This window comes from Lonchura striata, chromosome 21, assembly GCF_050655825.1.
Source record: "Lonchura striata isolate lonStrDom1 chromosome 21, ASM5065582v1, whole genome shotgun sequence".
Lineage (NCBI taxonomy): Eukaryota > Metazoa > Chordata > Aves > Passeriformes > Estrildidae > Lonchura > Lonchura striata.
In genome coordinates, this window is record NC_140723.1 from 1331216 (window position 1) to 1357693 (window position 26478).

General features: G+C 51.2%; 1 protein-coding gene and 1 long non-coding RNA gene across 8 annotated transcripts; one reads left to right on the forward strand and one right to left on the reverse strand.

The window, feature by feature from the left end:
• Positions 1-891: 891 nt before the first annotated feature.
• On the reverse strand, positions 892-2715 carry LOC146765661 (uncharacterized). Of its 2 annotated transcripts, none has more exons than XR_014949758.1 (3): positions 2409-2715; positions 1620-1730; positions 892-1526 (listed from the first exon to the last, which is right to left on the reverse strand). It is a non-coding gene; the product is annotated as an uncharacterized LOC146765661 (long non-coding RNA). The 2 variants fall into 2 exon arrangements; XR_014949757.1 differs by having other exon boundaries at positions 892-1303; positions 2409-2713.
• A 359-nt stretch (positions 2716-3074) lies between these two features.
• PIK3CD (phosphatidylinositol-4,5-bisphosphate 3-kinase catalytic subunit delta) lies at positions 3075-25175 on the forward strand. 6 transcript variants are annotated; one of them, XM_077788096.2, is made up of 25 exons: positions 3075-3183; positions 5731-5851; positions 8736-8809; positions 9172-9335; positions 10463-10691; positions 11924-12153; positions 12900-13079; positions 13655-13804; positions 14080-14169; positions 15284-15505; positions 18314-18410; positions 18712-18842; positions 19420-19479; positions 19639-19806; positions 20280-20401; positions 20554-20697; positions 21250-21349; positions 21978-22156; positions 22359-22468; positions 22697-22775; positions 23014-23181; positions 23519-23642; positions 23735-23880; positions 24090-24222; positions 24744-25175. In XM_077788096.2, exons 4-25 carry the CDS (start codon positions 9195-9197, stop codon positions 24879-24881), a joined length of 3141 nt encoding a protein of 1046 aa, XP_077644222.2. In that variant the 5' UTR covers positions 3075-3183; positions 5731-5851; positions 8736-8809; positions 9172-9194; the 3' UTR covers positions 24882-25175. The 6 variants fall into 6 exon arrangements, with proteins under 6 accessions (XP_077644222.2, XP_021393464.2, XP_021393462.2 ...); XM_021537789.3 differs by lacking the exon at positions 5731-5851 and having other exon boundaries at positions 3084-3183; positions 12900-13025; XM_021537787.3 differs by lacking the exon at positions 5731-5851 and having other exon boundaries at positions 3086-3183.
• Positions 25176-26478: the final 1303 nt, after the last annotated feature.

Sequence of the window (26478 nt, forward strand, 5' to 3'; positions counted from 1 at the left end):
AGCCTGTAGCATTGTAGTATTATTCTACAGCACTGAGAGCTTTTGTGTAACATGCAAAACCAAACAGTGACCTTCAAATGTTGGAGCAGTTTGGTTTGGCCAGAGGATTTGGTGTGGCCCGTGGCTGTGCTCAGGCAGGTGAGCCCCACTGCTCACCACTGACAGCCAGTGTGGATCAGGGCTGCACTTTGGGTGGCTGTGATCCTATTGCAGATCCTGTTGTAAAAAAAGCAAACAAAATCCCCCATCTTTTGAGTTTTAAACACGAGCGGGCTCCCAGCCGTGTCTGCAGCCCGGCGTGGTTTCCCTGTTGAGCAGAGTTAACTTTAAGTAGCGCTAACCACATGGAGTAGAGAACCTCAACTCTCATCAGGCTGCCCGGGCTTCCTGTTTGCCTCGTGGTGCAATGACATGCAGCCACTTGGGTTGGTTTGTTTGTTTGTTTGTTTGTCCTGTGCTGGTGAAGGACGAGGGAGACGCTTCTGGCCCCGTCTGGAAGTGGGGAATACACCTCCAGAGTGTCACTGTTCACCACATCTGCCAACATCTCTGTGGCTTGGGACCCAGGAGGGCAGCCAGGGTGTTTGTGTCTCTGGGTGGAAATGTTCTTGCTGGGTGATCCTGGAAACACCAAGGCGTTGTGGTTCCGTGTCTCCTTGTCATCCTCCCTCCTGCTGTTTCTCCTGTAAAGCTGACCACATCCCATCCTTGGCTGAATTTCCTGGTAGTGGGACAGTGGTGGCTGTTAGGCTGGGGTCTGCATCGTTCCCCAAGCAGGACAAGCCCCCCCTGACTCAGCAGCAGTGTGGAACTGTGTGATTCTGGAGATTCACCAGATTAAGTGGCATAGAGCACGTGCCCACAGGCAGCTGGAGAGCTGAGAACACAAAATTAACCTTTCAGAGTTTTATTAACAATCTGGGTAAATAATAAATAAATAAATAATAATAATAAATCTGGGTAAATAATAAATAAACCAGACTGGCATGGAGTGGAAAGGGATGTTGTGAACTGGCATGCCTTGCATGTCCCTCGTGTCGGGTGCATTTGAAATAATTCCACTTGGCCTTCTTGCTCTGTTTGGTTCTTGATAACACAGAAGAAGAACTAAGTAACCCTCCCTTCTGGTCTTCCTGGAGGTCTCAGATCTTAATCTTAGCAGGTTGCAGCTATTTTTTCTGAGTTCCTTTTTCCCTTCCCTTCAGTTTTTGATGTCCAATTTCTCACAGGCCATGTGGGCAAATGCCCTGTTGGTGTTCAGGACAACTGTACATGTGAAACTTGGAGATGATGAATAGAAAATCTGTTGAAAAGGAAAAAAAAAACAAAACAGAACAGAAACCAGAATTCCTGTAAACAGTCTGTTAAAAATATCTTCAACACATGTCAGGACCGATGCTTTAAAATAGATAATTTCTGAGCGTCAGAGGTCACATGGAGAGGCGATAGTAGATTCAAATGGAGTCGAACAATGAATGTTTCAACAGTCACATCTTGTACTGTTGGCAAGATATCTGTGTTGCCAGCTAGTAATGTTCAGGGGAAAAAAAAGAGTCAGATTGCAAGAATAATGAGCTTTTTTTCTTGGATGCTAACATAGGGGGGGGGGGAAATTATACCTTAGTCACATGTCTCATCAAAAGCTTGAGGAAAATAGTGATTCTGGGAGTCATAAAACTGCAGGGCCAGTAGCAGGAACCATGCACTGTACCAGGGTTGCTTGTTTCCATCTGTGGCAGTGAAATAATTAAAATCAAAATCCATGTTCCAAATATTTTCTCATTTGTGACCCAAAGTATGGTGGGCATTTCAGAGGAGATGTGTGAAAAAAGAGAGACTTTTCAGATGAGCACATGGTCTTTGAGGATCTAATTGCTGCTGAAAATTTAATGAGACAGAGAGGAATGATTGTCTTTGAACACTGGAAACATTTCTTGTCCCATCTGCTGCTGCTTTGGAACCACTAATTTCCCGTGACAGTTGGGAGAGCTGCACTGAGCAAAGGGTGATGGCAGCCCCAGGGGTGTGAGAAGTGGCTGGGCCATGGGGAAGTGGTGGGATGAGACCCCGCAGTGCTTTAGTGCCCGGGTGGGCTTCCCCTGCAGTCCACGGAGCTGCACAACAGCTTGGCGAGAGAAAAGGCCAGCTGGATAACCCTGTGTGTCCTTGTGTCCAGCACCCAAAGGAGGGCTTGGTCCCGTTCCCATGAGTAGCAGGTGGAAGTGGAGCAGCAGGTGTGTTAAAATCTACCCTGCTCCTGCTTTGGACCCACGGGCACCTCGCCTGCCTTGGAGGCATTTCTTCTCATCCATCAAATCCACTTGACTCTGGGATTTGGGGTATTCCCCACCCTTACTGCACTCTGCAAGCACCACCAGGGTCTCTCCCCTTCTCTCCTTTTCTCCTACATTTCTTTTCCCTTCAAATGCCCTTGTCCCTCTTTTTCTCCCAGACTCGGTGTCAGCCCGTTTCCAGGCTTCCCACAATTTTCCAGATGAAGAAAGAGCCGTTGTGTGCCCGAGGCTGTCAGGGCAGCTCCTTCCAGGGCAGCAGTGAATCCCAAGCCGTTCCCCAGCTCCTGCGCGGGCAGTTCCCCAGGCAGAGCGGCACCCGCTCGGTGCTGAGCCGCTGCGTGGCCCTGCGGCCCGGGGAGCCGCGGTGCCCGGGGCGGCCGCGCCAGCTCGGGCAGCGCTCGGCCGCCAGCCCCGGCTGCTGCCGGGGGATGCGGGGCGGGACCGGCGGGACCGGAGCGGGACCGGCGGGACCGGAGCGGGAGCGGCGGGACCGGCGGGAGCGGAGCGGGAGCGGAGCGGGAGCGGAGCGGGACCGGCGGGACCGGCGGGAGCGGAGCGGGAGCGGAGCGGGAGCGGAGCGGGACCGGCGGGAGCGGAGCGGGAGCGGAGCGGGAGCGGAGCGGGAGCGGAGCGGGAGCGGCGGGAGCGGAGCGGGAGCGGCGGGAGCGGAGCGGGGCGGGCGGGAGCGGAGCGGGAGCGGCGGGACCGGCGAGACCGGAGCGGGGCGGGCGGGAGCGGAGCGGGAGCGGAGCGGGAGCGGAGCGGGCTCGGGGCGGGGCGGGCGCGGCCCCTCCGCCGCCCCTTCGCAGGCGGGGCCGGGGCGGCGCCGGAGCGGGGCCGGGAGCGCGGGAGCCCCGCAGCCCCCGGGACCCCCCGGCCGCCAGCGCAGGTGAGCGCCGGGCCGGGAACGGGGTGGGAACGGGGTGGGAACGGGATGGGAACGGGATGGGAACGGGCCGGGGGCTCCGCGGTGCGCGGCCGGCGCTGCGGGGCCGCCTGCGGCAAACGCCGGCTGCGCTCGGGCGGCGAGCGGCGCTGCGCTCGGGAAAAGCGCTTCTGCCGGGAGCGAGCGGCGCTCGGCGGAGCCGCCGACCCGCGGGATGCGCGGCCGGAGCTGCCCGGGGGCCGCCCTTGGAGCTGTGTCCCCCGTGCTGGCGGCTGGGAGGGAGGAAGGATGGATGGATGGAGGATGGATGGATGGATGGACGGATGGATGGATGGATGGATGGATGGATGGATGGATGGATGGATGGATGATGGATGGATGGATGGATGGATGGATGGATGGATTGATGGATGATGGATGGATGGATGGATGGATGGATGGATGGATGGATGGATGGCAGGCAGCGGGCTGGCTGTTTTGGCCAGGAAACACTCATCACCTGCCGGCCCACCCCGCGGGATGCTGCTGGTGTCTGCCTGGCCTTTAGGTGGCTTTGGCACATGGCACGTTGTCGCCACAGTTGTCACTCCCGGGCTTGGGGAGTGGCACATCCAAACCTTCTCTGGTGCAGGGCTTGTGGTGGCTGGCTCAGCTGTTCATGTGTGCTTCTGCTGTGGGTTAGCTTTGGATCATGTTTTTGGCAGGGCTTGAGAGCCTTTTAAGAGCTCCCAGAAGAGAGTCTCGAACACGGCACGCTGTGTGTGCCTGATGAGAACCTGAAAGTTGAATGTCATGATGGAAGTCATTAGAAACTCATGCCTTGTTTTTTGTTTCCATCAACAAGATGGACTCGGGTTTCTGGTATTGTGGAGCCGTTGGGAACAGTTGAAAAAGCCTAATTTCAGCAACTTCAGCTGGAAGCTTTCGTTTATCACAACTTCCTCCAACTCCCAGGCTCTGCCTGTGTTAGCAGTAATAGCAAGGGTGCAAGGATCTCATACCACTTTGCCAGCATTTAAGAGTTACAACAACCCCTCATGAGTTACAGGCTGTACTTGTGCATGTGAGAAAGCTGAAACGTGGAGGAGTTTGTTGTCTGATGTTGTGCAGCAAACAATCGTCAGGTTTGGGAGCAGAGCTTTGCACAGTGTTGGTTTTCAAGCTTTTGCTTTAACCACTGAATATATGGTTTCCCACTAGGTAGTTCCTCAGGCAATGCTGTGAACTTGCCTTAAAGCTGATTGGAAGTTTCCACCAAGGTTCTCAAGCCTCCCTTCAGATGCTTTTCTCACTCTGTGGTGCCACTGTTTTACTTCCAGAATGAGGAATGGTTTTACATTTCTTTTTCTCTTAAGTTGCTTTGCCTGAACTCCTCTTTCCCTCTCTCTGGCTATTGCTTCTGGTTGGATTTAAGGTTCTGCTGAGCCTGAATGATGGTATATTGCTCTGATGCTCTTCTGGAGCTGGGAGGCCCAAAAACTGCAGCCTGTTTTTATCACCACACGTACATTCTGCTGTCCTATCTCTTCTCCTGCTGACAACCCCTTTCATCATCAGCCCTGCACACAAACAAGGTTATCCCCAGTTCAGATCACATTAGTGTAGTTCTGTTTCCATTACTTTTCACTGTGAGTCTGTTTTGTGGGTGGACATGTGTGTAGGGTGGGCACTGAACAATTTAAATCTCAAAGGAGTCTTTATTTCATTAAGGGAAGGGTCCAAGCCAAGGGATTCTTTAGCCACAGTGGTTGTTTAAAGCTTGATCCTTGCAGTTTCCACATAACCAGAACACATCCATGGAAGGTGGGAAAATCCATGGTTCTCCAGTGACATCTTGATGCATAGAAGTTGCTGATTTTTGTTCATTAATTGCTGCTTTTTATCAGCACCTCTGGTAGGGAAGGGGATGCTCTGTAGTGTCTCAGAGGCCTGAAGAGTTAGGTGTGGGCATTTTCATCCCTTGCCAGGGACAGTTCATGGTACAGCTACATCCATCTAATGGTTTGTGTAAGTAAAAGTCAGATTAATCAGGGGTTTAGCAATATCTAAGAAAAGGCATTGTCAAAGCAACATAACTGTGTGTCTGGTATGTAGAGTTGGATGAAGAATGAGCTGCTGTTGAAAGAATGAGTGAATCAGTGCAGGCAAATGTGTGGCAGAATGGGAGAGATCAATGTACAAAATGGAAGCTGATAATATGAAAAAAAAAATTTACTTTTTTTATTTGGTAGAGGTAGAAGTCATATGGTGGCAAACCAATTTAAGGAAATTCAAATATTCTAAACTAGGGTTTGAGGAAGATAAAAAGCCAGACTCTTGATTTTAGGGGTTGTTCAGTGCTTGGATTGTTTCCCACACTTTTCTAAGGGGTCCTCAGTGCTTTCCTGCCTAGTTCATGACCTGAGTTTGGCCCTTGCGGGTGTGTTGAAGGAGAAAGCAGAGGCAGAGCTGTGGTGCAGCCTGGGTCTGTACTGAAGGTGCCTGTCCCAGGAACTGAAGGAGAGCAGAGATGGCCCCGTGGCACAGCTGAGACTCGGTCCTGTTTTACAGGAGGCTGCTGGAAGCTGTGATGGAAACATCTGTGGGCACCAGAGCAGAGTCTGACCTGCTGCACCAAAGGGAAGCAGCTCCAGCGTGGTTCTGCTGTGTGATGAAGTGACTGGCCCTGGGTGTGAGTCCCCAGCAAACCCTGCCAGGGGAGAGCCCCTCTCTCCAGGCTCCCATGTGCTGGCACAGCCTGACACACTTACCTGCTGCAGGATTCTTCCCATGCTGTCCTGAAGGGCAATTTGGGGGGTACTTTTATTATCAGTCAGCTCTCAAATGACTTGTCTGCAGTGTGGGTTTGTTTTACCCTGTGACCCCAACCAAAAAATCAAGACCAAGCTCAAAACACTCTCAGAGCACACTGAAGTGCTGTGAGAGCTCAGAGCTGGTTCAGCTCTGCTGAGTGTACTGATGGCTGAAGCCATGTCAAACACGTGTGTACCTCAAAATTCCGTGGTCTCCTCCCCTGGCCTAACCCATGGGTGCAATGAAAGTGACTTCCTGCAGTCTCCCACGCAGCACATCACCTGTGAGCTCTGCACTGCTCATTTCCTATAAGCTCGAGAGGTATTTTGGTAGTCCTGGGGTTTTGTAATTTAGCAGTTTGTGGGTGTTGAAGCTTCCATGTCTGTCTGATGCTGCAGCCTCACAGAGGTTTGGGTAATGCTGTTCCATGTCTGATCTTGCTGCTTGCTTTTTTTTTTTGCCTTTTCCTCTCCAAAGCAGTTGCGTGTTGTAAACACCAGAGCTGTGGTTGATAAACTTCACAAGAGGAAATTTGTGTTAGTGGGTTTTATGTTGGCTGCTGGCTTGTTAAATACTGCCTGGGTGGTTTCAGATGTGTCTCTTGGACCCTGACACTCTGCACAAATTTACCTTTCCTCACATTCCTTAGCTGTGTTCCCTCTAATGCTGATGTTGTGCCTCTATTCTCTACATGGCATCCAGTAAAACTGAGGTTTCATTTCTGTCCTAGTGCATGGACTCATCCCATGTGGACATCAGCTCTGCCTTGGCCAGCTCCCCTCTTTGCTAAAGATACACATTTATTACCTGCACGCTGACTACTGCAAGGGCAAACCTTCAGGAGGGGAGAGCAGCCTGTAGCTTTCCTGCAGAGTAAAGAATAATGAACTGAGGCAAAGGCCACAGGGGAAGCTGTGGAGTTGCCTTCATCTAAAAAGTGAAATTTTGTCTCATGGTTGTTTTCCTCCACTACTTTTCCTGCCCAGTGATGAAGAGGTCTGGGCTTTAAAAAGTGACAATTCTAATGGAGAATGTTTTTTTTGGTTTTTTTTTTGGAAGACTGCTGCAGTGAGAGTATATCTCAAATTACTCCAGTAGTGTAAACCCTGCCAAAAAGGAGTGATGCTGCATTTGGCTGTTCACAAACGGCAGAAGGACCCAGAGAAAAGGGAATTGTAATTACTTGTACACATGAGGTCAAGATAGTGCGAACAAGGTTGGAGAACTCTGTTCAGTTTCCCAAGACCAAGGGGAAGAGGGAAGTCAGGCAGTGCAGGAACACCCATCTATGCAGAGCTGGCCTCATGAAACAACTGTCACATCAGATCTGAGCTCCAGCAAGTAGAACATTCTGAATTTAGCAATGGGAAGGGGAGAGACTTGCTAAATGATGTATTAGAAACCATGAAAGTCCAGAGTTATTCTTCCTTTGGTATATTCATGTCAGGTGCTGTTGAAAAAAATCCTGCGTCCTCTAAATCAGGGAGTTTGGAAAGACAAGGTGTTGAGGTTGAGCTGACACTGCAGTGCTCATGGCTTGGACAGGCACTTCGTATTCTCTGGGATGTGGTGGCAGATGGGAATCCTCAGCAGAAGGAAGCAGCCCAGCCGTGGCTGTGTCTCTGGCTCTGCTGGTCAGTAGAGTTGTGGCAGTTTGCTGACTCAGGCTGGGGCAGCAGATATACCAGAAACCTGCTGTTTTTATTGTTGATGGGCAGAGAACAAGGCCAGCTTGTTTTGCTTTATTCAAACTCTGTAAGCCTTGCCTCCTCCCCCTTTGCTGCCCTCCCTGCAAGGCCCGGGGTGGTTTGTGGTGATGCAGCCTCTGTGCTGAGGAAGCAGGACAGATAAAACACAGCTCATGTTTCTGGGAATCCTGACCTCACTGCTGACAGGGAAGTGGTGTGCTCCCAGGACCTGGCAGATAAGATGCTGGGCTCCTTGTTCTGGAGCCCAGGGCTGGCTCCTGAGGAGCTGCCAGCAGGACTTTGTGGTTTGGGAATCAGCAGCGCTTCGCTCAGCTTCTTTCAAAGTCTCTACACCCACGGTTCCAAGCTGTATTTTAAGTTGTGAATGGGGAAATGTTGTGCTGGTTTCCTGGGCTGAAGGGAAGGGACTCAGACTCGCTCAGGGCTGAGTTTGGAGCTGGGGCTGTGGAGCACCTTCCAGGCTGTGCCACTGGGATGTTCCTCTGCTGACCTGGCAGGAAAACTGCCAGGAGCTGAGAGGGAATTGAGGTGAGCTGCTTTCTCTGCTGGGGTGGTTGCAGGGAATTAGTTGGAACCACTTCCCTGTCTCTTGCTGGGAGCCAGTGCCAGCAGTTCAGAGTCTCCAGCACCTGGGGACACCACGCTCTGCCACTTGTCATCTGTGCAGGAAACCAGAGGTTTTATTGCTGTGGCATTTTGCTTGTGGGCAAATGGATGGAGACTTTGTTACGGGTCTTTGAGAAAGGAAATGTCTGAGAGGCTGCTGGTGAATGTCTGTTGTTTCCTCCTGTGTCTGAAAACAGCAGTTTGTACCTGACAGCGTTCAGATTCTTGTTCTCTTTGCATTCCTTGGATGTGCTGAAAATAAATTGTAGCATCCTGCCAAGGGGCAGGCTGCAGATGGAATTAACAAACTTATTCTGATTGCCTCACCCTTCAACTTCATTTCTCTATACTTGTAGAGGGAGGATGTACAGCAGAGTATTTTATGTTTGTATGTATAAAAATGCATACATACTTGGAACCGGCAACAATTATTTTTTCCTCTTGCAGACTGGAACTGAGCTCTGGAAAAACAAAGTGGAGCTTGGAGCATGTGGCCTGGGGACTGCCTTACACAGCCAGGGGTAGGAACTTACTGTTTCTCTTGGCTGCTTGGTCATAGATGAGCTATTGGGACAATGTCTTTGTTCTCCAGAGAAGATAATTCTCTTATTTCTTTGTCAAATGCAAGTGTAGATGTTAATCATGGCCTAGAAGTTATTAAGAGAGGGTTGCACTGAAGTAGAAGCAAATGCTATGGTTACATGTGGCTCAAAGGCACTGAAGTGGAATTTTACTAATTTACTAATTTTTCCTGAGCTTTAAGGATGTGCTAACCTTCCTTTCTTTGAGTTCATTTGCACATTAATTTTCTACAGAGCCCAGCACAGAACTGAGCAAATGATATGTAGTCAACAGAAACAGATTGTTTTCCCTTTTCTTGCAGGTGGTAGCTAAGCAGTGAGCAGGATGCCCCCAGGCATTTACTGCCCTACGGAATTCTGGTCCAAGGGGGAAAACCAAAACATCCAGGTGGACTTTTTGCTGCCCACAGGCATATACTTAAACCTCTCAGTGCCCTGCAATGCCAGCCTGGGCACCATCAAGCAGGTAACAGCCTTGTAGCAGCTGCAGGGTGACATGTCTGTGTTACAGGGGCCCATCTACTACAGCAGGTGCTTAGGATGAGAGTAAAAAGGGGGATATGAAGTCATGTGAGAGTGCTATCCACAGGGATAAGCATCTTTGGGAACTGGATGGTGTTGACAAGGCTTGAGAAGCTCTTGGCTCCTGTCCTTGGCATCCTGACAGATTTCATGTTACTGGGGGCAAGTTACTTAACCCAGTTTTGTTTCCAGTGTAATTGCTGAGTTTCACAGGACCAGAGGCAGGAGGTGCTTACTGTGAGATGTTCAGGGGCAGGGTTGTTGAAATGCTCAGGCTGAGGGATTAACATTGCCCGAAACAAAAGGCAAGCATGAAGAAGGGAAGCCAGTTAAAGGCACCTACAAATAAACCTGCTCAGCACGAGCTGGAGCCACCAGAGCTGGCCGAGGAGCCTGGACCGTGCTCTGCCTTAGCTGGGTGCTGAGGGACAGGTGTGGGTGACAGAGGGAGGGTGACAGTGGCAGGGTGACAGCAACAGGGTGACAGCGGCAGGGTGACAACAGGGTGACAGCGGTAGGGTGACAGCAACAGGTGAAACAGCATGGTTACGTGTGCAGGGTGACAGCAGCGGGTGACAGCAGGGTGACAGTGGCAGGGTGACAACGACAGGGTGACAGCAGCAGGGTGACAGCAGCAGGGTGACAGCAGCAGGGTGACAACAGCATGGTGAGGTGTGCAGGGTGACAGCAACAGGGTGACAGCGGCAGGGTGACAACAGGGTGACAGTGGTAGGGTGACAGCAACAGGTGAAACAGCATGGTTAGGTGTGCAGGGTGACAGCAGCAGGTGACAGCAGGGTGACAGTGGCAGGGTGACAACGACAGGGTGACAGCAGCAGGGTGACAGCAGCAGGGTGACAACAGCTTGGTGAGGTGTGCAGGGTGACAGCGGCAGGGTGACAACAGGGTGACAGCGGTAGGGTGACAGCAACAGGTGAAACAGCATGGTTAGGTGTGCAGGGTGACAGCAGCGGGTGACAGCAGCAGGTGACAGCAGGTGACAGTGGCAGGGTGACAGCAGGTGACAGTGGCAGGGTGACAGCAGGGTGACAGCAGGCGACCCTCCCGCAGGTGCTCTGGAAGCACGCGCAGTATGAGCCGCTGTTCCACATGCTCAGCGACCCCGAGGCCTACGTGTTCACCTGCATCAACCAGACGGCCGAGCAGCAGGAGCTGGAGGACGAGCAGCGCCGCCTCTGCGACATCCAGCCCTTCCTGCCCGTGCTGCGCCTCGTGGCTCGCGAGGGGGACCGCGCCAAGAAGGTCATCAACTCCCAGATCAGCCTGCTCATCGGCAAAGGTCAGCTCCCCCGGGGGGCCCGGGGGCTCTGGGGGGCACACAGCGTGTCCGGGCTGCCCGTGGGGCAGGGCTGGGGGCCCGGGGCGCCGGGACATCGGCAGGATCCATCGGCAGGATCCATCGGCAGGATCCATCTGCAGGATCCATCGGCAGGATCCATTGTCAGGATCCATCTGCAGGATCCATCTGCAGGATCCATCTGCAGGATCCATCGGCAGGATCCATCGTCAGGATCCATCGTCAGGATCCATCGTCAGGATCCATCGGCAGGATCCATCTGCAGGATCCATCGGCAGGATCCATCAGCAGGATCCATCTGCAGGATCCATCGGCAGGATCCATCAGCAGGATCCATCGGCAGGATCCATCTGCAGGATCCATCTGCAGGATCCATTGGCAGGATCCATCTGCAGGATCCATCTGCAGGATCTATCTGCAGGAGTGCTGCTGTGGGGTCAGCGCACTGCACATTACCCATCAGGGGCTGCTGGCAGCTTGGCTGACTGTCGGAATCTGTGGTATTGATGATTCCCAGACTGTAGAAAGTCTCTGTCTTTCTGCCCCCCTGCCAAAGAAGCCATAATTCATCTGTGCTGGTTTCCAGGTTGTTTATTCTGTTTAACATGTTCTGCTGCCCTGCCCAGCTCTGTCCTGCAGGGCAGCGTGTGGGGCTCTGCCCTCAGTGGGATGTTACAAACATTAAACACCAGAAACTCCCTGGGCTGCATTTACAAGAACGTGCCAATATCTGTCACCTACGTTGGACAGTGTGTCCCCAGCCTGAACCAACAGAAAAATGCCAACACCACAGTGAGACATGGAGGGCATGAAGAAGGAGAAAAAGGACAAGGCACACCCAATTTCCTCCATCTTGTCCCCTTTGGACCCCTCATCTAGAATCCTAAAATTTCACTTTTGCACCCGTGCCACACTTAATTATTACTGATATCAAACACTCAGAGCTTGTAATTCATGCTGTAAGGTTGAAAACTCTTTTCCATGGGCAGAGATCACAGACAGTGTCTCTGGGGGCTCTGTCCAGGGGGTTCCTGAGCCCTGCCAGGGTCCCAGGCCAGCCAGGGGGATTCCCTGGATTCCCACAGCTGACTCTGCTTTTGGCCACGTGCTAAACACATGCTCAGGGAGACTTCCACAGGCATTTGAGGGAAAGGCTCATTTCCCCCATTGGCTGCAGATGCTTATTTTGCCTTCCTCTCTCACTTTGCACCCAGGTTTGCACGAGTTTGACTCCGTGCAGGACCCGGAGGTGAGCGATTTCCGCACCAAGATGTGCCAGTTCTGCGAGGAGAAAGCAGCGAAGCGGCAGCAGCTCAGCTGGGCAGCGTGGATGGAGTACAACTTCCCCCTGCAGCTGGAGCCCGCAGCCAAGGGCCTCGGTGTTGGCTCCCTGCAAATCCCCACCAAGAACATTTTTGTCAACATCAAGTTCCAGTCTGGCGGGGTAAAGCACAAACTTTTCTGTCACAGTGTTTGATGGTTTGTGCTTTTCCCTTGGAAACCCCTGCGTGTGTGGAGACAGAGTAATGTGTGCCTGGAGAGTGTTTCCATGTGTTCAGTGTTCATTCTCCAGGTTGCTTTGCCTGTGGAGATGGTTGGGAGGGAGCTGTTCTCCCTCCTGAACGTGCACTGGGTCTACTGGTTAGCTGGAAGCTGGGGTTACTGCATGTACACGGGCTGGAAACCTTTTTGGGTTTGGGTAGGAAAGGAGCTCAGAATGCAATAGCTGCCTTTGCTTTGGGAGCTCAGGAGCCTGCTGAGCTGGTGCTCAGCAAATGCTGCTTGCAGGCCCTGCTCTGTGCTGCCCGTGGCCCCTGCTCCTGCCTTGGCTCATGCAAGGTCACCCTCGCAGCAGAACAGCCTTCAGAGCAGTGTGTTTGAGCATGGGGACCCTTCCAGCCTCTGCCCTGCTGCTGGAATGACTGTGGGAAGGTTTTTAATGACTGGAAACCACATGAACTGATGATTCTGCTGAAAATCGAAGTTCCTGATTTCCAGCCTTGTGCTTACACTGCTGAAACTTGCTCCTGCCCAGTTTGGCAAGCATCCCTACTAATCACAGGCTGGTGTCTGTGTGGCTGTACCTTCCCAAGCTGCTCCTCGCTGCCAGCAGCAGGAACGCTGCTCCCTGTCCGTGCCACTCCAGCCCTGTGCTGTGTCTGACACTTTGCTGTGTTGTTGGGATTGCAGGAGAGCTTCACGTTCCAGATCTCCCCCTGGGAGTTCCCCATCACCTTAATGAGCTATGCCATTAAGAAACAGGCCACTGTGTTCCGCCACGAGACCGTGCAGAAGCCAGAGGACTACACCCTGCAGGTGAATGGCAAATGTGAATATCTCTATGGGAACTACCCCCTGTACCAGTTCCAGGTGAGCCTCGTGTCTTGCTTTATCAGTGACTGTTCCCACATGGCCTTCTCTTGCTGGGGGCGTGGGTTGGGACATGTTTACAGTGCTGTTTACAGGAGTGCAGCACCTGGATGCTCCTCAGGAAAAAGGGTACTTTCAGCGACCTAACCAATCCTTATTTTTGGGGGACCAAGGGTCTAAGCCTGTCCCTGGGTGCCAGGTGCTGTGTAAATACATTTACAGACTGTGGTTCTGGAAATATCTGCTGGCTTGTATGGTGGGATGAGGGTTCTCCCATTGAAAGTTGTTCAAGTAATCCTGAATCATGTGCTCCTCTGGCAGGGCAGACTGCTGCTGGGAGTGCTGAATCCTCCTCAGTGTTTCCCTTAATGCAGCCATTTGAGTTCATTGATGAAATGCCAGCTATAAAAGGCACTTCATATTCTCAGCTCTGGCAACACGAGGCCAGCGAGCTGCAGGTTTATAAAGCAAGAGGAGATAATTGAGAGCTGGAATTGGGTTGTTGCTGTGTCCTGCAGGGCTCCTGCCTGGGCTGGGCTCTGGCGGGTGGCCTGGCTGACCCTGTCCCCTCTCAGCACATCCGCAGCTGCCTGCAGCGGGGCCTGACCCCCCACCTGACCATGGTGCACTCCTCTGCCATCATTGCCATGAGGGACGAGCAGACCAACTGCATCACCAGCCCCCCAAAGGCGGCCCCCAAGCCTCCCCCGCTCCCCAAGAAAAAGGTAAGAGGGGACAGGGACCCCCGGGCTCTCCCATGGGTGCTGGTCTTGGCTGGGAGCAGCACTGGGTGCTCCCTGCCCCTCTCAGGACAGGCTCCCAGCTGGGGTGTGGGGTGGGAATGTCCAGCCAGCCTTCCCCTCCACAGCTTCCCTGCTTGTCCCAGGCTTCTTGCTCTTTTCTATGGGACCCAAAAGCACAGAATGGGAGATGAGTTCTGGTGCCTTCTGAGAGGCCTCTGTTGTGTCTGTTTCTGATCAGAACCCTTTTCTCTTTCCAGCCAAACTACGGCTCTCTCTGGTCCTTAGAGCAGCCTTTCTACATCGAGCTGGTGCAAGGCAGCAAGGTCAATGCAGATGAGAGGATGAAGGTGGGTACCGACCCGCTCTGGGGGTTTGTGTCTGTGCTCTCCCAGTCCCACCCCTCTGGTCTGTGTGGGGAGGACAGTGGCTGGCAGTGTGATCTCTGCTGCTCGGGGGCTTCATCCAGCCCTTGGGCAGTCTCTGAACTGCAGCACGACAGAATGGGGAGGGAAGGGGGCAGACAGCAGCCCAGCATTAGAAAAGCTGCTGCAGAGCAAACAGAGCTGCTGCCCTGAGGTAATGACACTGGGCAGGGCAGGGAAACCCAGCTCAGAAGAGAGGGATGGGAGAGGTGGTGACTGAAAAAGGGAAGGCAGGAGGCAGCAGAGGCCTGGGATATGTGGGGTGTTTGCCATGAAGGGGGAGCAGGAAAATGAGGAGAAGGGGAGCAGCTGCCCTTTGGGAAAGGAAGGAAACAAGGCCAGAATGTGTCACATTAATCAATATGCAAGTGTGCATGAAGTGAGGAGATAACAATGCCCTCACTGAAGATGAGTAAAGAGGGAGACTTCAGAACTGAATTGGGAAGGAGGCAGGAGCAGGACACCCTGCTCAGGAGTGGAACACCCTGCTCAGGAGTGGGAGACCCCACTCAGGAGCAGGACACTCTGCTCAGGAGCAGGATACCCCACTCAGGAGCGGGATACCCCACTCAAGAGTAGGATACCCCACTCAGGAGCAGGATACCCCACTCAGGAGCAGGATACCCCACTCAGGAGCGGGATACCCCACTCAGGAGCAGGATACCCCTCTCAGGAGCAGGATACCCCACTCAAGAGTAGGATACCCCACTCAGGAGCAGGATACCCCACTCAAGAGTAGGATACCCCACTCAGGAGCGGAATACCCCTCTCAGGAGCGGGATACCCCTCTCAGGAGCAGGATACCCCACTCAAGAGGAGGATACCCCACTCAGGAGCAGGATACCCCACTCAGGAGCGGGATACCCCTCTCAGGAGCGGAATACCCCACTCAGGAGCAGGATACCCCACTCAGGAGCAGGTTACCCCACTCAGGAGCAGGACATCTGCTCAGGGGAGCGGCTGCCCTGTCCCATTCCCTTCGGCCCTCAAGCCCACTCCCCGGGGGCTCACGGTGTCCTGTCCTTCCTGCTCCCCTCAGCTGGTGGTGCAGGCAGGGCTGTTCCACGGCACTGAGATGCTGTGCAAGACCGTGTCGAGCTCGGAGGTGAGCGTGTGCTCGGAGCCGGTGTGGAGGCAGCGCCTGGACTTCGACATCAGCGTCTGCGACCTGCCGCGCATGGCGCGGCTCTGCCTCGCCCTCTACGCCGTCGTCGAGAAGGCCAAGAAGGCTCGTTCCACCAAGAAGAAGTCCAAGAAAGCTGTAAGTGAAGCCAGCCTGGCTGGGGCTGCAGGGCACAGGACACCATCCCGAACCAATCCTGAAGTTTTCCTTTCCGAAAACTTCATGTTAATAAAGAACTTACAGAGCAATGGGCAACAACTTCTGCAGCAGGGACAGGAAGCTGAGAGGTGGCTGCCTGTAAGAAATATGTAATTTCTTCTCTAGAAAGACTGTTGAGAAACATACCCAGCATCTGGCTGGACCTAAAGAGGAATCACTTATCTTGGTGTCCCTGTTTCGCTCTTCTGCAACTTCCTTGTTTTGTAGTTGAGGTTAAACCATCGCCTCTGTTGCATTTTCTTTCTAACAAGGTCTTTCCTGCAAATCCCCAGTGGAGCAAATTACCAGCTAGGGATAGGGAATGAACTGAGGAATGTAAACTTTGGTTATGGCAAAGCCATAGGCAAGGTAAAATTAAAGTGCAGATTCTTCAAGGTTACTGTTCAGGTGTTGCAAACTGACCATAGAAAGTGTTAAATCACCTTGGAAGCTCTTGATTTGAGCATCTGAATCAGAGGTAGTGATATTTCTCACTTTCTGAGACTTCTAGCTCATTAATGATTTAGAAGTAAAAGCAGATCCAGCTGCAGCCTTTAACTGAATTGCTGATTTCCCAGAGTTGTAATGTAAGCCTCAAGCTCTTTTCTTTATGAGCAGCAAAGGCATTTGTGCCTCTGCAAATTATTGTTTCTGTGGCCACAAAACCTTTTCTCGTGCCTTAAGGAGAGGGTTACTCATGCCATCTGTGCTGGAGTGCAGAGGAATGAGGCACTGACGAGTGTGACACAGAAGATTTCAGTTCTGCTCACTCCTCCTCACTGCTGGGAGGTTCCCTGAGCCTTGTTGTGCTGACATCAGTGGGGTTCTCAGGGTTACTGTGCAGTCATGTCTGGAAGCAACAGCCAGCTCATGAATCCTGCTTGTGAGGACCAATTTCTGGGTTGAAGACTTCAGACTGGAAACATTTTGGGGCCAGGATCAGGATTAACAGTTTTATTGTTGGGTTTCTTTTTTATTTAAGAATAGCAGAACCCCAGCTCTTGCTGGAGGATTCTGCTGGACAGAAGATCTGATTCATCCACAGGCTGGATGTTTGTGGTCACACTGGAATAATTTTCAGTTTTGAAGCAGTCAGAAGGAAATCTTGCTGTTCTGATTGACAAAACAGAACCAGTCTCTTTAGCTGAGTTGTTAAAAGGATCTTACTCATGTGTGTTCTGGTGCTGGGGAAAGGTGGGTGCATTCTGATGAGCTCTTAGTGTAAAATCACAACATTCACTACAGCTGAGCACTGCGAAAAGGAATTTTTCCCCATGGTGAGCTACAGCTCTGAGTGAAGTGCCCAGAAATAATTTCAAATGATGGGTAAGGGCAGGTTACAAAATGCACCCTGACTTTTTTGTTTGTTTTTTTGGTTTGATTGTAATTTTTTTCCCCTTACTCAGAGGTTAATTCCATACATGTTGCTTATAGGCAGAGTGTCCAGAGCAGATAGCTGGGACTAAATCATTTATTACCAAAAAGCAGGCATGTTTGCAGGCTGACTGGATGAGTCAGAGGGTTAATGTCACCCAGAGGGTTGGCTTTCAGTGTTTCTCTAAATCATGCAGGAGATGGCTGTCTTTAGAGTGCTGGATCCTTGTTTTGCTGGGCTTTGTCCACCAGAGATCTTGCCTTGTGTTTTGGCAGGCTCTGAGCTGTGGTTAGATGTCATTCACTCTGTTAGAAAAGGTTATTGCTGGCGGTGGTGTTTTATTTGGCTTTTCCCTCTTGTCTGGAAGCTGATGTCTCAAATGTGATTTCACTGAAGATATTTGGAGTAATCAAATCAGTGCCAAGGTTTGTGAGAGGCCGCTTGGAAGTGACTCATTTGGTCACGTTAGAGGGAAGTGGGGGCTCTGTTACCTCCCCCACGTGCTTGGGTGTTCTGGGGGTGAGGCTGCTGCATTGTCTGGGATGCCCCAGTGGAACCAGGTGTGTCTCTGTGCCTCCTTCCATCGTGGCCCTGTTTGTGGGTGCCTCATGCAGAATTTCTGCCACGGAACCCCTTTTCCAGTCTCTTTCTGTGCTCGGGCCGTGGTGTGATGTGAGTGCTGCTGCATGAGGTAAAGTGTTCCATTTGGGGAACCTGACTGCAGGAAAGCTGAGCTCACTCGTGGAATGTGTCTGCTCTGGGGCTGGGAGCTGGCTCAGGGCAGGGGATGGGTTCTTTGTCTTGGCCATGTCCCAGCCACTTCACTTTACTCCCTCCTCCCAGACGAGGCTGGGTGGGATTTGTGGGGTTTATTTTGGGGGTGTGGGATTGGCAGCATAAAGTTTGATTTCTATAGATAGTGTTTATTATTGTACAAAGAATCCAAGCCTTTTTTTGCTATTATGAGCTATTTCTAGCATCCTTTGTCTCGTTTTCCAAAATTGTGCCTACTCTGTGTTCCCTGTTTCAAAATTAAAGTTCTTCCCCCTGCCCTCAAATTGTGAAATATATTAAATTTATATAAATTTAAATTTATGTAAATTTATATAAATTTAAATAAGTTCTCTCAAATATTGAGTGTAGAGTACCAAGCTGGAAAATCAGAGATTCTTCAGCTTTGCCAGATATCAGGTGGTGAAGTTTCAGACACATTTGTGGGGAGCGTTTGGTGCCATTCAGTACCACACAAAAGACCCCAGGTTTTGGCAGTGCCTGATGCCATCTTGTACTCTTAAATTTGGAGAATTCAGCAGGTGAGCAGGCAGGCTGTCCCTTTGCAGGGGGATCTCAGTGTCAGTGCTGTCTCCCCACAGGACTGTCCCATCGCCTGGGTCAACGTGATGCTCTTTGACTACAAGGACCAGCTGAAAACAGGGGAGTGCTGCCTGCACATGTGGTCCTCCTTCCCAGGTAAGGCAGAGAGGGAGCTGCTGTCCTCTGGCACCCCAGGCTGCCCCAGGAGGTGGAGTGGCCACTGTGATGGCAGCTGAGCCCTGCCCAGGCAAGGCTTTGTTGAGCTTGGCTTTGCACCTGAGCGCTGGCTGCTCACCTGAGGATGTCCCGTGCCCCTCGCTGGGGAAGGCTCGGGAGGGTGAAGTGCTCGTGGCCAGGCAGTGCCCAGGGCAGTGCCCAGGGACAGTCTCTGCTCTGCTTTCTGCACCAAAGCTTCACAAGGTTTGGGCTCATGGGTTTTATGTGCTTTGTTTTTCAGATGAGAAAGGGGAACTTCTGAACCCCATGGGCACAGTGCAGTGCAACCCCAACACGGAGAGTGCAGCAGCCTTGGTCATCTGCTTCCCCAGCGTGGCAGCACATCCTGTGTACTACCCGTCCTTCGAGCAGGTGGGGCACAGGGACACTTCCACAGGGCTGTCCCTTCCAGTGGGGAACCTCTGGGGCAGCCATCAACAGGGCCTGGGTGCAAGCAGACTTGATGAATAGATACTGTTAGCTGAAAATTTCACTTTCTCCTCTTACCTAATGGACCTTTGAGTGAATACTCTTCCAAGCTATGAATTACTGAGGTAAAGCTGCTCTCATAGATGAGCATTTGTTTTAAAAATGGGTTTAACTGAGCTGCCTTCAGACTGCATTAGGCTCTGTAGGAAGGAAGGGGAGTAAAGAGGAAACGAGTGAAAGTAGGCAGCAGAGTGATAACATGCTGTGTGTGAGGTGGAGATTTTCCATCTGTCACTGCAACTGGCCAGGCAAGTGGAGGAAGAGATGTTCCTGTTAGAGGGGGGGAAGGAGATGTGCTCTGTGCTCCCCAAGAGGCTCAGAGGCTGTGCCAGGGAGGAAGGGGAGATGGCAGAGATGGCAAGTGACCGACCTCCAACCCAGCAGAAATGCCTGAGGTGGTGGTGACTGCAGTTACAGAGGAACTGAGGAGCCTTTCTCACCCTCTTTATTTGTGTCCCAGCTGCTGGAGTTGGGAAGGAATGGAGAGCAGCCCCGAGCTGCACCAGAGGATTCTGAGGAGGTGAGTCTTCTGGCATCAGTTTTCCTGCCAGCCTGGTTTCGTGGGCTGGTTGTTTCCACCTTGCCCCCTCCCAGCATTTTTCACCCCGCTGGGTCGTGCCCCAGTCCTGCAGGGTCTGTGTGAGCTGAGCAAGTCCCGAGTGTGCTCTTTGCTGTGCAGAAGCTGCAGCTGAGGGAGATCCTGGAGCGGAGGAGCCACACGGAGCTGTACGAGCACGAGAAGGACCTGGTGTGGAAGATGAGGTACGACATCCGCGACCAGTACCCGCAGGCCCTGGCCAAGCTGCTCGTCATCACCAAGTGGAACAAGCACGAGGATGTTGCCCAGGTGAGGATGTTGGGGCTGGCAGCCAGGGCTCCTTTTTGGGTCCATCTTGCAGTGTCTACGTTCCTGTGCTGTGTTTGGGAGCCTGGCTGGGCTGGGATGTTTCAGTTTTCTCAGGGAAGCTCTCAGCTGAGGTCTGGCTCTTCTGGGCTCTGTTTGGTTCTGGGGGCTGTCCCAGATTTATTACTGACCAGCAAGGTCTTGTTTATCCATTCAAGAAACTGGAGGCAAAAAGAAAAATCTGTATATTTCTTGGGTAAAATACATATCTGGATTGAATATTCTGAAATGATAATAAGAGATCAGCACAAGCCACCTCAAAGGATCAGTTTTTGACCTGGTATCTGCAAGCTTGCTGTGAGGCATCTATAAATAGTGACCCCCTCCATAAGGAGTTGCTCTTTCATCAGTAGAATTTCAGATTGTCATAAAAACCTTGTTCCTTTTTTTAGCTCTTTTCTTTTTGGTCATTACAGATGATTTCCCTGCTTCAGACCTGGCCAGAGCTGCCTGTCCTGAATGCCTTGGAGCTGCTGGATTTCAGCTTTCCTGACCGTTACGTTGGTTCCTTTGCTGTCAACTCCCTGAAGAAGCTGACGTAAGTGCTGTCCCCAGGGGAGAGGCAGAGCCCTTTTCTATTTCTGCTCAGGGCTGCTGAGGGGCTGAGAACAGGAGTGACAGCCTTGTCTTTGCAGCTTTTACAGGAACAGTGAAGACAAGGTTGTGTTTCATGTTCCTTTGTGTCCACAGGGATGATGATGTGTTCCAATACCTGCTGCAGCTTGTCCAGGTGCTCAAGTATGAATCCTACCTAGACTGTGAATTAACCAAGTTCCTGCTGGAAAGGGCATTATCCAACCGCAAGATCGGCCACTTCCTCTTCTGGCATCTGAGGTGAAGAGAAATGTTTCAGGCTTTTTCTCAGTAATCAAGTGAAACCAGCATTTACTGAGCCCTTCATTGCTTTGTGATGTGGGAGCTGCTGCTTTTTACCTGCAGTGATTCAGGAGGACACAACATTGGTTTTTTATTGATTTCTTTTTGTGTTTTGTCATTGTAGTGGTGATGTTTGGGTTAGGTTCTGTTCTCAGAATTTATATATATTTGTGAGTATATACACACATGCATCTGAGCTGGAATTTGCTTGGTACTTCCATGGCCACCTGCTTCCATGTTCTTGCTCCCCAGGTGATGTTCTTAAAGGAGGGGTTGGGGATTGAATCACCCAGAAAGATGTTTCATCACCTCAAGCAATGGTTTTCCTCCATCACCTTCTGGGGCGGGGGCATTTTTTCCTTCCTCATGGCACAGGATCCAACCAGCAGCCAGGTGCTGTGCTGTGGTTCCCCCCGTGGCTGGTGCCATGTGAAGGGGACAGTGAAGGGGACAGAAAGTGACCCTGCAGGCAGCCAGCTCTGCCCTAACTCCCTCCTGCTCCCTGCCCAGGTCGGAGATGCACGTGCCCGCCGTGGCCCTGAGGTTTGGGCTGATCCTGGAAGCGTACTGCCGGGGCAGCACCCACCACATGAAGGTGCTGATGAAGCAGGTACAGATTGCTTGGGGCCTTCCCTCTGGCCTGGGACTAGTTCTCAGCTCTTGGCTTTCCCAAATTCATGTTACCAGTACTACAAGAAAAGCCTGGTTTTCTCGTAGTAAACCAGGCTGCTGGTTTTGGTGTGTTCTGGAGGTCCCCAGCACGTGTGGCTCTGCTTGTGCCTTGCTCACCCCCAGTCTGTTCTAGAATGCTCTGAAATGTGCAGACACTGCTGTTTTTAGATCAGCTGGGTGAGCTGCTGTTCACTGGGAGCTGATCACAGCCACAGCTCCCCAAAAGCATTTAAGTTTAATGCTGGGCTCTGGGTCTCATCCTCTGCACTTTGCCAGCCAGAGCACCTCACTTCTTCCTTTGGTGTGTGGTAATGCGCTTTATTCCTGCTGCAGTCATTACCTTGCAATGCATTTGTGCCCACCAGTGTATCCACAGTTAATTTTGGATCTTCCTCAAGCAGATGCTACTAAATTTGTTTTGCTGCATTGTGTGAAATTGGTACACATTGAAGAGGAAGTAAGAGATGGAACCAAGGTTTATATTTCACAGGAGATTTTAATGTTTTTTAAACTTTCTCCAGGAATTTCCTATTTGTTAACCCTGTTTTATCCCTCCCTTTTCTCAGGGAGAAGCACTGAACAAGATGAAAGCTCTGAATGACTTTGTGAAAGTGAGTTCTCAGAAGGCCACCAAGCCTCAAACCAAGGAGATGATGCATATGTGCATGAAGCAGGAAACCTACAGGGAAGCCCTTTCCCACCTCCAGAACCCCCTGAATCCCAACATTATCCTTGCTGAAGTTTGGTAAGGGAGAGATCTGCACCCCTGAATTTGTGTGAATTTTGTGCTTTGTTTCACACTGGAGCCAGGCTTTGGGTTGTCCCAAGGTTCTTTCCTCATGGAAGTCCCATGTTCATCAGTGTGTGGAGTTGCTGTAGGACTGGCAGCTTGGCTGGCTGATATTTTAATAGATGGAAACTGAGGGTAATATTTTTATTTCCTCTAGTGTGGATCAGTGCACCTTCATGGACTCCAAAATGAAACCTTTGTGGATTGTGTTTAATAATGAAGAGACAGGTGGAGGTGGAGTGGGTATAATTTTTAAAAATGGAGATGGTAAGTCTTTATTGTGCTTGTGAAAAGATATCTTTTAGTCTCAAGTATTTACTGGGGTGAGTGGGTCTAAATCTGGACCATTAGGAAATGGTAAATGTTAATGTTTTTGGGTGAGTTTTTTGGTAGTAATCTGAAACTATATATTAACTCCCCTCTATATTTCACCTGCTTCCCCCTTTAATTGAGTGCAGTGGTAATTGGATGCTTTTCCTCTGTAACGCTGCCCAGATCTGCGCCAGGACATGCTGACGCTGCAGATGATCCAGCTGATGGACATCCTGTGGAAGCAGGAGGGCCTGGACCTGAGGTGAGCAGCGTGCACACAGCTGCACTGACCCTCGGGGCTGCCCAGGCTGCTCTCTCTGCAAGCTCCTTTTGCCCCCAGCCCGTCTGTCTGCTGTTCTGTGGGACAGCTTCTGTGGGGCTGGGGAGCAGAAGCGCAGAGCAGAACGGGAGGAGACAGGGCAGGCAAGGGAAAGGTTTAAAGTCACCACCACACGTCTGTGGGCAGGATTTCAGTGGAAGGGTTTCTTTCATCTCTGCAGGATGACCCCTTATGGCTGCCTCTCCACAGGAGACAAGACGGGGCTGATTGAGGTGGTCATGCACTCGGACACCATCGCCAACATCCAGCTCAACAAGAGCAACATGGTGGCCACGGCTGCCTTCAACAAGGACGCTCTGCTGAACTGGCTCAAGTCCAAGAACCCGGGGTGAGGGGCTCACCTTTCCCTCCCTGCTCCTTTCCTTCAGCTCTGCGCAGCCCCAGGCTGTCCCACGTGGGCTGCGGCTGCTCCCCTGCCTGGCAAACCTGTGTGGATCTCATTTCCATTGAGATTGTGGACACCACCTCCTTCAGAGCCCTTCAGTCACAGACAGTTCTTGCAGCTCATTTTTGTAAAGCAGGGGTGGGAGTCCTGCCTCCAGAGAGCACTACAGGAGTCCAAACAAGCTTCCCTCCCTTCTCCTGCAGCTGCAAACAGCTCTCCCCATGGGGCAGTGCTGGAGTCCAAAGTAAAATTACCTTTCATTCTTTCTTGCCCTCTCTAGAGATGCCTTGGACCAAGCCATCGAGGAGTTCACCCTGTCCTGTGCTGGGTACTGCGTGGCCACCTACGTGCTGGGCATTGGGGACCGGCACAGCGACAACATCATGGTCCGGGAGACGGGGCAGGTAACCAGGATCTGCTCACTGCAGTAATTGAAGAGAATACACACTGATCAGCTAAAAGAGGTAATATTCTGATTTTTTTTTTTTTTTTGCAGCTGTTCCATATTGATTTTGGTCACTTTTTGGGGAACTTCAAGACTAAATTTGGTATTAATAGAGAACGAGTCCCTTTCATCTTAACCTATGACTTTGTGCATGTCATCCAGCAAGGAAAAACTAACAACAATGAGAAGTTTGAAAGGTAAGTGCTGGGACTTAAACTTGATTTCAGCTTTTGAAGCTCTGAATTTTTAGCATTTATTTCCACCAATATGCAGCTTATAGCTGCCTGTGCAGATGAAAGTAAATAAATTATTAACTGGCGAGAACAGGGTTCAGACTGCTTAAATGCTTTACAAAATGGTGGAGTTTGCAGTCCTCACTCCCTTGCTGGTCTTTGCTCCTGCTCAGGTTCAGGGGTTACTGTGAAAGGGCCTACATGATCCTGCGGCGCCACGGGCTCCTCTTCCTGCACCTCTTTGCACTGATGAAAGCTGCTGGGCTGCCAGAGCTCAGCTGCTCCAAAGACATCCAGTACCTAAAGGTAAGAGGCAGAGCCCAAAGCTGAGCACCTGATTTTGCAGCTGGGTGAGCAGGAGGAGTTCAGTGTGCAAGGCCACATTCTTAGAAGCAGGTGAGCTCCACAACAGTGAGGGGATGTCCAATGCCCCTGTGCAGGACATCAGAAATGCCAGGTCCTGGTGCCCAGAAACCTCTCCAGGTTCTTCACCACAAAGGCAGCAGGTGCCCACGGGCAGGGAAGGAGGCAAAGCCCTTGGCTCTCATTTCCTAGTTCACCTCCTGAGTCATAACCAGCCGTCCCTGGCAGCTGCAGAACACTTTGTACCAGAGCAAAACAGAATCTGCTCTTTCCCTGCACCAACAGAAGCAGAGGGTGGAAGTGTTTATCAGAGAAAAAGCCTCCTGCAACCGCAGGAACAATGAAAAATAATTGATGGCTACTCCATTCCTCCTTTCAATGGAGTAATTTCTTATGAATAAATGTCTTAGTGGCTGAGCAGTGACTTGTTCAGTTGAGCACTGATTTGTGCCTCCTGCCTACAGGACTCCCTGGCCCTTGGGAAAACTGATGAGGAGGCACTGAAGCACTTCAGAGTGAAGTTTAATGAAGCCCTGCGGGAGAGCTGGAAAACCAAAGTGAACTGGCTGGCACACAACGTATCCAAAGACAACAGGCAGTAGAGCAGGAGCTGCCCTGCCCAGGAGCATGGAACAGCCCCAGCACTGACAGACAGGTGCCTAAAGACTGAACAGTGGTGCAGTGTGGAAGATCCCCCACCTCTGATTCCCAGAGATCAGATGTTGCTGCATGACTGAAAAACTGTTGGCCTGTCCTCAGCCCGTCACTGTGGCTGCTGAACATCTTTGGGGGACAAGGGAGACGTGAGGCAATAAAACTACTGCATACAGTAAAGGTAGGTAGGGGTACTGTACCCTTGAGAACTCCTTGAGCTTCAAATACATGTTTCAATGGAAGAGTTGAGGCAGTTGTAACATCCCTCCAGTGTGCTAATGTCTGTATTTCTATTTTCTTGAAAATTTAGCTGAGCAGAGATCCCCCCAATGCCTGTAGCCTACCTTCTAGAACACCACTATTACAGCTTAGAGGCATTAACTTCAGCATGTGGTCACTCCTGCCCTGTGTCAGTGTCCACCAAGGTGGGTCAGCTCAAAGCACACCAAAGCTGACTTGGACAAATGGTTTTACTCTGCCTTGAGACAGGATAAAAACACCTCGCTGTCGTATTGTTTTCTGTCTGCTCCAGAGGCCAAAGTGTTCGGAAACTGAGCTGGAACTCAGCCACTGCTGTCTAGAACTGATGGCACAAAAGCAGCTTTGAGGTGGCCACTGGATCAGGTACTTTGCTTTCCAAAGTTAGGCTTTAGTCGAGCCTCAAGTAACTCCTGCATTTCTGCATTTATTTTGGTTTCAAACCTGAAAACGCTAAGATTGCATTTTCACATTAAAGTACTAACTGCTTTTCATAAAAGATGTTAAGCTGTGAGGTCTGTTCTGGTTTGGATCTATTCATACAAGCCCTGTTGCCTCTCAAGCACCTGGTGGTAGAAGCAGCAGTTCTGGCACAGAAGAGACCTCATTTCAATTTAATCTAACCCTTTTCCTCCACCTTCAGATGATACTGTGACTGAAGCACTCAGGCTCTAACAGCTGCTTTGGTACTAGAGGGAAATACTGCAGGATTTAGAGCTCTGTGCAGGCTGATCAGTGAGTCCTGTACCTCTGCTCCATTTTAGAGTAAATATTGCTATTTCCTTGCTTATTAAACTGATTTACTGAGCAAAAAGTATGCCAAAAAAACCAAAAACCTCTTGGGCCCTGTGCAAGGTGAGATGCACTGAAACCACAGCCCCGATCAGGTTCTTGTGGAAGGGAAGACACTACAGTTCCAGAGCTGCAAAAGCAATTCTCTTGCAGTGCCAGAGCCTGGTGGTCGGGCGCTGCAGCACTGGCACCCTGCTCTCCTCAGTCCCTCCAGCTCTCCCAGCACAAAGGCCTGGCCCTCACAGATTTCAGAGCAGTGGCTCCTGTCCTGCCCCTCTCTTTGAGAAGTGCAATAACACAAAGGTGTATCAGTATCAACTGCAAGAACTGAGCACAGTTTTACAGAGCTTGCTTAGTCTGGAAAACTTGACTTACCTACGAGCAGTAAAAATTCAGTGAGTCATCGTGTGGACCTTCTTCCTTGTACACCCTGGGAGAATATCTTGGATAAATCTGACAGCTCTGTTGGGTCAGCAAAGAGCCTTTGACTCCAAA

Excerpts from the sequence above, each read along its gene's own strand:
- PIK3CD (XM_077788096.2), top strand. The coding sequence starts at position 9,195 with ATGCCCCCAGGCATTTACTGCCCTACGGAATTCTGGTCCAAGGGGGAA. Across the intron at positions 12,154-12,899 it reads TCAAGTTCCAGTCTGGCGGG|GAGAGCTTCACGTTCCAGAT; the intron begins GTAAAGCACAAA and ends TTGGGATTGCAG. Across the intron at positions 19,807-20,279 it reads AGCACGAGGATGTTGCCCAG|ATGATTTCCCTGCTTCAGAC; the intron begins GTGAGGATGTTG and ends TGGTCATTACAG.